The 11,349-nt window shown below is 39.7% G+C and overlaps 1 protein-coding gene across 2 annotated transcripts in view; it reads left to right on the top strand.

Annotated features, from left to right (window-relative positions):
* Positions 1–11,349, top strand: part of Ccny (cyclin Y) — a 143,892-nt gene that overhangs the window by 74,753 nt on the left and 57,790 nt on the right. For both annotated transcript variants that reach the window (XM_021150564.2, XM_029472158.1), the window contains one exon: positions 4,411–4,445. In XM_021150564.2, coding sequence (XP_021006223.1) covers positions 4,411–4,445 — 35 coding nt within the window. The remainder of the gene's footprint in view (positions 1–4,410; positions 4,446–11,349) is intronic.

Raw genomic sequence — 11,349 nt, 5'->3', positions numbered from 1 at the left:
TCTCAGAGGAGAGAAGACACACTTCAGCTGAGACTATAGCACCTTACACCAGAGCGCAGGGTCTCAGAGGAGAGAAGACACACTTCAGCTGAGACCAGGAATAGGTCAGGTCTGTCAGATGATAGTGGTACTTTGCAATAATGTACCCAGTCAACACCTTGAGTCATCAAAATAATGCCTCACCTCCATCATGTGCAGAATGGTGTTAGCTCAGTTGTTTCAGTGTATGCATGAACTCATGGGCATCCTAATGCGAGACAAGTATACATGTCAGCTTCTGAAAGCAGTAGAGAAATTGGGCATGGTGATACATGCCTGTAATTCCCGAACTCAAGGGGCTGTGGCAGGAGGACTAGGAGTAGAGGTCAGCCTGGTCTGCAAAATAAGACCCTTTTTGAAAAGAATGAAATTGTGGAGAAAATGTCCTAGAAATGGAATCAAGTAGGAAAAATACAAAACATATGACAAAATACACTTGTATTTTAAAAAATGAAAATATAGTCAGTGAAAATGCTGATACCAGTACAACAGATGACGTGTTTGTATTGGTATGTTTATATGTCAGTGCATTCATGAAGAAAAACACCTATTTTCAAAAGTATATATTTCTATAAATGCACACAGGAAAGAGACTTTAAAATATCCACCAAAATACTGTGTTGGGATTGCTATAGTATGTTTTCTCTTTGTGTTATTTCCTAAGCTTTAATTTCTATCTATGCCATTTTAACCTCCTTCGTCATAGTGCTTTACATTTTCCAATTTGACATAAACATGTTTTTTATAATGAGAAATCATTTCTGGTTTTAGTTGGTTGACTTTTATTTCTGGTGATAGTTGGTCGTGTTTCTGAAGAAATCCTCTGGCCCTAGGTATTGTCTTGGAAACAAGTTGGTTGATAGATTTTTGCAGTGTCCTGCCGTCCTTATCTTCTCCATCTCGCAGTTTCCTCCTGACTTTACACAGCTGGGAAATTGTTCTTTCTGTCCCTGTTGTCTCCTCCTTGCTCATTTGTATTTCCTCCTGAATGTACAGAATATCCCAATCTTCAGAATCTAGATCTAGAAATAAAAGATCTGCTAACAGTTCAAGCTCCCTTCTGCATCCTTGTGGAAATGACCTCACCAGGATGCCCTGCCCAGGGTTAGGAAGTGTGAGCTAACATCCTCTTACAGTACACTTTGTATTCTGGCCATTGTGTTCTCGACCTCTGGCCAAGTTATGAGCTCAACAAAGTGGAAGTTTGGTATGTACTCCAAACTAGGACTTACCAGTTGTATTTCGGTGTGTGTGTGTGTGCGTGCGTGTACCCGTACGCGCGCGTGCGCTGTCCTATGTCTATGTAGAGCAGACTGGTTTTGAACTCACAAAGTGAGTTAGTTTGAACTCACAAAATTTAGTGTTTAGGAGTCTATGGAACCTCACTGGCAAACAGCTCAAAAAGAGGTAACCCATTCTGATATTGGGGGTTTATTTGCTAATGCGAGTGAGGTACTTGATTTTCTGCATTGTTGAGGTATCATTCCCTTACCCTTCCTTATTGGATGCCTCCATTTAAACTTTTTAATATGTACATTTATTTTAGAAAGCTTCTACAGTAGTAGGTTTCCATGTAACTTCTTTACGAAGCCTTTAGTGTCAGTTACCCCTCCCTCATATTCCCTATTCTACCCTGCTTTCCACTCCTACCTGATTTAATCCTTCTTGCCCCATTATTTTCTACTTTCTCTTCATACCATCTGTGTTCTGTCTCCCTTCTCTGAAAGCATCCTCTACCCCCATGACCCTTTATTAATTTCCAGACCTCTATGGGCACTCCAATTTATTAAACATGCATATGTAAAAATTCAAAACAAGAATCTGCATATTAGAGAGAATATGCAGTGTGTGACTTTCTGGGTTACCTCTGTCAGAATGATTCCAGATCTATCTGTTTACCAGGAAATTTTGCATTTCTATTTTCTTATTAGCTAAATAATGTTCCATTATAAAAATCTAACACTTCATTGGATGATAGATATCTGGATTGTTTCCATTTTCTGGCTATTGTGACTAGGGTTTCAGTGAATATGGATTATTTGGTCTCTGGATAGTAGGATATAGTCCTTTGGAGAGAGACAAAGTGTGTGGTTATGTGGTAGGTCTATCTTTAGCTTTTTGAGGAGCCTCCATACTAATTTCCATGGTGGCTGCACTAATTTGTGTTTCTACCATCAGTGAATATGCCTTTTCCCATATCCAGACCAACACTTGATATCATTTGTTCTTTTAGTCTTAGCCATTCAGATCAGGGTAAAGAGCAACTTCAAATACATTTTAATTTACATTTCCTTGATGACTACAGGTATTGAACATTTAAAAATATTTCTCAGCCATTAGTATTTTATCTTTGGAGAATTCTGATTAATTACATGCCCGACTTTTTAATTGGATTGATTTATTGACATTTAGTGTTTTGAGTTCTTTGTGTATTGTAGATTAACCCTCTCTCAGAAGCATAGCTGGTATTTTTTCCCATTCTGTAGACTGTCTCTTCTCTTCAGTTATAGTTTACTCTGTGGAACTGAAGCTTTTCTGTTTTATGGGGACCCATTTATTTGTTGCAGGTCTTGAAGCCAGTATTACCAGAATACTGTTTAGAATATCTTTTCTTAGTTGTGTAAGTTAAAGCATATTTTATGTTTTTTCCTCTCACAGATTCAGAGTATCATCAGGTCTTATGTTCAGGTCCTTGATCTATTTGAAGTTGAGTCCTATGTAAGATCTGAAATGTTGACCTAGTTTTATTCCACAGATAGCTAAACAGTTTTACCAGCACACTATTTGTTGATGTTGTCTTTTCTCCAATGTATAGTTTTGGCCTGTTTATCAAAAATGAAGTGGCTATGTCAGTAATGGGCTTCAGTTCTATTGACTGTTTTTATGCCAGTTGCTGATTTTACTACTATAGCTTTGTAGTATAATTTGAAATCTGGGATGATGATACCTCTGACAATTTCATTGTTCAAGAATCTTTTGAGTTTCTGTATTCTTTTGTGTTTCCATATTAACTTTAAGGTTGCTTTTTAAAATTTCTATGAAGAATTGCATTGGGTGGGTTTGTTTGTTTGTTTATTTGTTTTGCGCTAAGGTTTCAAAATATAGCTCTGGCTGACGTATAACTCGAGAGATGTACCTGTTTTTGATGCTGGAGTGCTGTAATTAAAGGCCTGCCCCTGCACTGGAATTTTGAAGGAGATTGTATTGGATATGTAAATTGCTTTTAGTAGGATGACTATTTTCATAGTATTGAACCCTACCAATCCATGAACATGGCAGGTCTTTCTCTCTTCTGGTATCTTTCTTTCAGTTTTCATTTACAAGTGTTTAAGAACAAGGTCCCTTCACTTGCTGGGCCCAGGACTTTGGCTCAGCTATATTGGAGGCACCAAGAGTGTTCCCTTATGAATCTAGAACAACTATAAGTGTAGAAAACTCCAAGACCTTCAATTCTTGGCTAAAGGGCTTTGTGGATACAAACCACAGGATAATGCTTGCTCAGATGAAAAGCTGAATTTGCACTTTGTTGAGATAGTACCTTCTCCTTGCAGAAGCCTGTCCTTCATATCCTCTACAAGGAACTACTTGGTTAGTTGATGGACTAGTGTATGCCCATAAAGGTTAGTCTTTAGAAAGGACAACACAACATTTAGTGACAGTAGTTTATCACAAGTTTCTTTGTGTTCTCTGACAACCTTCTGGTTTCTGAGGCTGGAGGGTTGCCCGTTGTGACAAAAACTGAGGCTAAAGGCATGCAATGCAGTTCAGAATATGCAGGAGCAAGGCTGGACAAAACAGCATTCAGTATGGGAGGCTCATCTGTCTCTCTGAGTGTAGAAACTGCAAATGCTTCCTGGAGCTTCCTGAAACAGAAGGAAGCTCAGGCCTGTTTGCAGTACTGGCCAGAGGAACCAAGTGTCTTCCACTGCACAGCAATTTTTTTTCCACATCACTTGGTCTGCTATTAGGGATATCAGTGTTCTTACTAATTATTCATTCATATAATATTGATCTATAAAAATCCATTTGGGTTCTAGGTAAATAATTCTCTTAATTACCATAAAGTATTGGATACATATAATTGTCATAAGATATACCAGTACTTCATTCAGGTAATGAAAATCTGTCTTCAGTTGACTCCAGATACAGTTACTATGGTATTGCTTAAGTGACTGTGTATTGACCTCTGTTGATGAAGTTTAGATCTGCCATTTGTGCAGCTTCTTTACAGTTTAGTTTGGTAAATAAGTAACTGGGAACCTTGGTTGGTAGGAGAATATGAGCATAGCAAAGAGGCTCATGTCTCTGCCACCTGCAGGGGTTGCTATGTATGCAAGCATAACATTTTTGACCCATGTTTTGTTTTCACAGTGAGAGAAAAACGCAAGAGTCTCTTCATTAACCATGTAAGTAAAACTGCCTCCCCATTTTTTCATAATGATTGTGTAGTAGAGTGTGTGGTGGGGAAAGATGTCCTGTGTGTTGTGTGGTACTTAAAAGAATGTGAGGGGTGATGAAATGATGATTTGCTAGGCATTACTTGGGAGTCACTTCCACTAGCATGTCTCCAGATATTCTAGGACTGCTCTGGAGGGGACATGCCTGTGGAAAAGACCACAGCAATTCTTACACAGGTCCAAACAAAGCAGAGGCTTTGAATTTTGAACCTCTCATTTCTGCTCCTTCCGAAATTCCTGGGTTTTTGTTGTTTGTTTGTTTGTTTGCTTTGGCTTGGTTTTTGTAGTACAGTTCCCTTTGAGTAAATGTAATTATTTTTCAAGAACAGCTTTCTGCTTCTTCTTTCTCTTCTACACAATGGATGTTTGTGGGACAGTTCCTCACAGTTTTGTTTGTATACTCAAGAACAATCTGTATGTATGGGGAGACTAAATTTGGCCCTTTAATTTTAAAAGCATTTTCAAAATTTTCCTCTAGTGCCTTGGCCATTCTGAGCAGTATATCTCCCCGTGGTGGCTGCACAGGATAGGAACAGGTATACCTACTTTCTCCAGCCTCTCCCCACCCCTCCATGGCAAACTGTCAACAGACAAGCTGTAACCACCCCTCCCGTTCTAATCATGTTTGTTCTTTAAGAAAGAAAACTGCTCCACAAGGTAAGGAATGATATAGTATAGTTAGGTAAACTGCTAAAGTAAGTGTGCTATAAATATAAATTCACACTGAAAATCGCAGTGATGGATCTGACTTTACAAAAGCTTGGCTCAGGATTCCTAGCCTGCATTTTGGAACTTGTAGATCCTAATGTGTGCAATGATAAAGCCGTATAATAAAGACTCTGAAGGCCATCAGAAGGTGAGTGCTGGGTCATAGGAAACTGGTGATCCCTCTGCAGCAATGACAGCTACTACTTGTAGTTCACTTTCTAGAAGTCAGAAGCTCTCTAATGCCTATGGGCTAATTTTTTTTTTTTTGCTTGTGTTATTTGAGGGTGCATGGTGTGTGTGTCTGTGTGTGTCTGTCTGTCTGTCTGTCTGTCTGTCTGTCTGAGTTAGAAGGTCTGTCTGTCTGAGTTAGAAGGTGTATTCCTGTATCTAGAAAGGGCAGGGATTGAAGATAAGTTCTCTTTCTCAGTTATTTACCTGTGGTATGTACTTGGCTGTGTACCCTACGTTAACATTCTCATGAGGGAAGAGCTAAAATTGCCACCAGACCCCGATCCAATTTAAGGGCATGTGAAAAGAGAAGGTGTTTGATTGTCCAAGCTACTCCTGATAATAGTTAATGGAACAGGTGAGATCTCACAGTTCCAGTCTCTATATTTGTTTTCATATGTTCTCCACTCTGACCTTACCTACATCCTATGCAGTTTTGGCACATGTCTCCTGCTAAATCAGTAGACATGTACTGGCATGTGGATATGGATACTAGGCTGTGCATCCTAACTCTGAGTGCTTACCTGCTGTCATACAGTGGAATCAGACAGATGTTATTTTCTTACATGTACTTGTTTCTGGATAAAGATAGCTGTGTACTAAGTTTCTTTGTAACAGGTGACCCTGGAACTTGTAATCTTTCACACTGTTCACAGACTTGCCTGCAAATGAGCATATGAGTTCTGCTTCAACTAGAAAAAGCCAAGTGCTGTTCAGCCACATAAGACAGAGTCAAAGTGAGACTATCTGCAGACTGGATTAAGTCAGAACAACAATTGTGAGTTTCACAGCTTCTCACATAAAAGTTAAAAGAAGTAGAAGGGGAGCTGGAGCGGACTGGAGAGATGGCTCAGTAGGTAAGAGCACTGACTGCTCTTCCAAAGGTCCTGAGTTCAAATCCCAGCAACCATATGGCGGCTCACAACCACCCTTAATGAGATCTGACACCCTCTTCTGATGTGACTAAAGACAGCTACAGTGTGCTTTCATATAATAACAAATAAATATTAAAAAAAAAAAAAGAAGGGGAGCTGGAGAAATGGTTCCACAGTTGGGAGCACTTGTTTTCAGAGAATGTGAGTTCAATTCCCAAGCACCCATGTAGGGAAGCTTATAACCTCCTAGAGCTCTAGGGGATCTGACATCCTCTTCTAGCTTCTTCAGGGATATACATATACATACGTACACACATGTACATGAAAATAATAAGAGCAAAAATAAATCAATAAATAAAAAAGAGCAGTAGGAGGAGGGTGTGAAACACTGACAGTCCATTGGCCCATACACTTACAGTGTCCACTCCAGCTCAGCACTCAGTCAACCCTCACCCTCCTGCTATTGAACAACTGAGGCATAAAGAAACATGTAGCAGATGTGCAGCTTATTCTTCATGCAGGTCCCCCAACAACTGGAGACAGGGCTATCCCTATATCTGTTCCCTGACTGTGGATCCTGTTTCCCTAACTAGGCCACCTTGTCTGACTTTTGTGGAAGAGATGTACCTCATCCTGCAGTGACTTGATGTGCCTGTGGAGTGGGGCAGGGACAAGATAACCAGAAGAGGGCTGTCTCAGAGAAGAAGGCAGGGGATTCTGAAGAACCTCTGTAGTGTGTATTGCTCAGGCAGTCTACAAAGAGAATGTTGTTAGTCAAGAAACATGAAAGCAATGGCTGTCTTTGAGGAAAACCGTCAGAGTTCCCTCTGCTGCCAGCTAAATAATAGCAGCTATAGCTGCATTGTTTGCTGTTCTCATTGCCGGGAAGTCCCCGCTAGCAGGAACATGGAGCCGCTGGCTGCAGTCCGACAATGCAGTAGAGATGGAGGCTGGCTCTCAGCTCCCTGTCTCTTTTTATGTAGCCTGCGGCTCTATCCCAGGAAATTGTGCCACCCACATTTAAAGTCTCCCTCCTCAGTTACCTACTCAGCTTTGAAAATCTCACAGCCACGCCCAGAGGCTTGTTTCCTAGGTGATCTTCGATCTTATCCAGTTGAAAATCTCTGTTAATGGCCATAGCCTCTGGGACGGTGACTTCCTCCAGATGGAAATGTTCCTCCGGCTCCCAGTAGTACACACACCAGATGGAAAGAAGCCCCAACCTGTCTCTTGTGAGAAATGAGTCATAGGCTAGAGAAGGAACCAAAAGGGTTTAAGGGATTAAAGTGTCACTCCTTCTCAAGATTTCTTACGTAGGAAGAAAATGGTTTGGGAGCACCAACAGCAGCTAAACCAAGTACTTAGATTAATATTCCAATCATTACATCTGTTTTAGATGTAATTAGAATGGACAAAGAAAATGTGATGTTATGAAAATGTTTAAAGCCTTGTATAATGGTCTTTATTTAAAATTTGACTTTTAAAAAATATATTTGCTCAAGTTTTCTTTTGTTTTTCTTGAAAGTGAGATACTTAAGTAGATCTTTAACTAAAATGTGAAAATCTCTGATTATAAATTACAATGTTGCAGATAATTGTAGTTAAGAATTTTCCCAAAATATAGGCAAAACTGAAATTGCTTTATTTTTCTATGACCTCCTCCTGCCTTCTACTGACAGCATATATAATGTGAATCATTCTACAGCATTTAATGAAGTTTGGGGATGGTGGAAAGAAGACATTCCAAGACAGGATCAGGAGTGGAATGGCTAGTCTTTTTCATGCTCTTTTCACTGCATATATGTTTTGAAGCTGACCAGGAAATATTCTGTAGTGTCTGCTCTTCAAAAAGTTTAGAGATAGGTGATTGTTCTAAAAACTTCATAAGGAAATGACGCAAGTAGAAGTCCACGTGTCAGGCTTAGAGCCAAAAGAATTTTGGAGCTACTTCTGGCAGTCTTGAAAATGTTTGCAGTAGTAATAGACTCCCTGTCTTCTCAACTGGGTCATGATGGCTGTCCTATCTGACTCATGGGAAGCAGGGAGGGGAAGGTGATCTGGAGACTGATGCACATGTAGGCAGGGTAGTACTGCTCATGCATAAGTGTGGTCTTCCAGGTTCTGTGTTAGCACCTAATGGCATTGTTTTAGTATTGAGTATAATTCAGGAAGCTTTGTTATATAATTATTAAGAATAGGATTCTCAAGTGGCCTTATATTGTATTCATCTCGTTTTAAGAACACTGGTTTAAGTAGTTTTTGTTTTGTTTTTAATGTAGTACAGCTCTGAATTGATTGTTTCTTGTGAGCTGTGAGTGATTGAAAAATAATTCCTTAGGAAATGGAATCTTTGCTAGTTTCAGTCTGTATCTTATGTTATGGAAGTAAAAGAGGAAGTGGGAAGTCTGAAATCTGATGTTTTTAAAATTATGAACTTTGCTTCTAAGAGACTTATTCTTATTGGAGGAGAAATTTGTCAGATAGCTAGTGTGCTTGGTATCACTATAGTATTTTGGGGGAATGCTAAAAAAGACTCAGTAAAATTTCAGTTATATAAAGATTTTAGATCTGCTAGGATGAAGGAATTGGACTTCGAAGAAGTTTCAAGTTGAGAGAAAAATTACAAAGTAAAAAAAAAGATGGAATGCTACTAAGCTATCGCTGCAAATTCAGTAATACCTTACCACAGATGACACAACCACAATGGAAAGTTATTGTACAGTCTTCTTGGTGGATATATACATGCAAAAAAGAATTCTCAGTAAAATACTTGGAAACTGAATTTAAAAACACATAAAATACACCATGATCAAATGGGCTTCATTCCAGAGAGTCAGGGATGGGAACTCGAGATAATTCATGGTCCTCTCAATAGCTGTAGAAAGGTTTGCTTGTTGGTTGGTTGATTGGTTGGTTGTTTTACAAAACCTAACATCCTTCATGATAAAAGCCCTAAGGGACAAAGACTATCTTAATATGATTTATTTAAACAAACATATACATGAATCTATGCCTAAATGGGGAAAAGCAAAGCGTATCTACTCAAATGAAGGTCAAGATGAAAGGTGCCCACTGTCTCTAGGGTTTTGGTTGTTTTAGCATAGTCCTTGAGGTCTTAGCTACAATAATGAGACAAGAGAAAGAAATGAAAAGAGTAAGCAAAGTAAGAGTATCCCTACTTACAAATAGAAATTTGTACACAGGAGACCTTAGAGATAATCATCAAATTCTTAAGGCAGATGAACATTTTCAGCAGGATAGTAGTAGTATACAAAATTACTGTTTAAAAAAAATCAAGAGCCTTCCTATATTCTAATAACAAACATTGGTTTTTAAAATAGTAATTCATGATTCAAAAAATATCTTAGAATAAATGTCTACAATGAAAGCTTTAAAACACTGGAAAGAGAAATTGAAGATACTAGAAAATAGAAAGACTAGAAAATAGAAAGACCCATGAGTGTTGTTAGTGAGAAGTGCTGTGACTTAAGTCCCAGCCTTCTATATGGAGTTGGAATGTAGTTCCTGAATATTGAGTCATCTGCCTTCTTTCCTTTGCTCTGTGCCTGGGTTGCTACGGGAGAGTCGTAGTGCCCTAACTTGTGTTCAGTCTGACTTGCTGCATGGTCAGAGTATGCTGAGAACACAGGATGGCCATCAGATCTTCACACTGACCTATGTAGTATTTCACCAACTAAAGGGCGACAACTCATGTTTTATGTTCCTGCCTCATGCTTAAGGCTTGCTTAAGGAGGGATTTCCAGGTGGAGACTAATAGGGAAGAAAGACTATAAGGCCACATCCATAGTAAGTACCCTTCATCCCACCATTCATACTGAATGTCTTTGTCCTGTTCCCCCCTCCCCCCACCCCGTGTTTTGTCTACAAAATGTTAATTTTCAAGTTTCACCTCTGTGAGACTGTGCTGGCTAGTTTTATATAGATTTGACAGAGGCCAGAGTCATCTGAAAGGAGAAAACTTCAATTGAGAAAATCCAAAAAATCCAATTGTAAGGTTATTTTCTTAATTGGTGGTTGATGGGGGAAGGCCCAGCCCCATTGTTGGTGATGCCATTCCTGGGCTGGTAGTCCTGGTTCTATAAGAAAGCAGACTGAGCAAGCCCTGAAAATCAAGCCAGTTAACAGCATTCCTCCATGGCATCATCAGCTCTGCACCAGCTCCTGACTACACCTAAATAAACATCTACAGAGTCTTACCCTCCAGTATTTAAAACTGAATGTGTCTCTGACGCTGCCCTGCTCTGAAAACTTAAAGCATATATAACCATTATATTAGAAAGTTGCAGCTATTTTGGAAAACAAAACAAAACCTCCTTTTCTTAATGGCTGTGGAGACCTCGAGTAGCAGAATCGCCCAGTGGGTATGTGAGAATCCTCATGAACATACTGTGTCCCAGTACCATCCTCTCCTCATATCAGGCTAGGCCTTATCTGTGTCTCTGAATATCACCTCACTTTTAGTGGTCTTTTTTTTTTTACACTATCAAGCCCTGAGTGATGCAAGACCCTTTCATTGTCACCAAAAGTAGGATCCCAAAATAAGAACTCTGTTGAAAAGTTACTTAACTTTTCATTGATGTGTATGGCCTACACATCAATGGCCATGCATTATCACATAACAACAGCAAGGGGCAAGCTTTGCCACCTGCCATGGACAGATAAGGGCCTTGGGAACTATTGCTTGGTTGTGTCTATTTGACCCAAGCTAGAGTTATCAGCGAGGAAGGAGCCTCAGTGGAGGAAATGCCTCCATGAGATCCAACTCTTGGCATTTTCTTAATTAGTGATCAGTGGGGCATGGGCCAGTTCACCGTGGGTGGTACCATCCCTGGGGTTCTATAACAAAGCAGGCTGATCAAGCCATGTAAAGCAAGTCAGCCAACAGCACCTCTCCATGGCCTTTGTATCAGCTTTGCCTCAAGATTCCAACTGTGCTTGAGTTTCTGTCCTGATGTCCTCCAGTGATGGACTGTAATCTGGAAGTGTCAACTGTGCTTGAGTTCTGTCCTGATGTCCTCCAG

Source organism: Mus caroli, chromosome 18, assembly GCF_900094665.2.
Source record: "Mus caroli chromosome 18, CAROLI_EIJ_v1.1, whole genome shotgun sequence".
Classification (NCBI taxonomy): Eukaryota; Metazoa; Chordata; class Mammalia; order Rodentia; family Muridae; genus Mus; species Mus caroli.
This window is presented reverse-complemented; position numbering and strand designations above follow the sequence as displayed.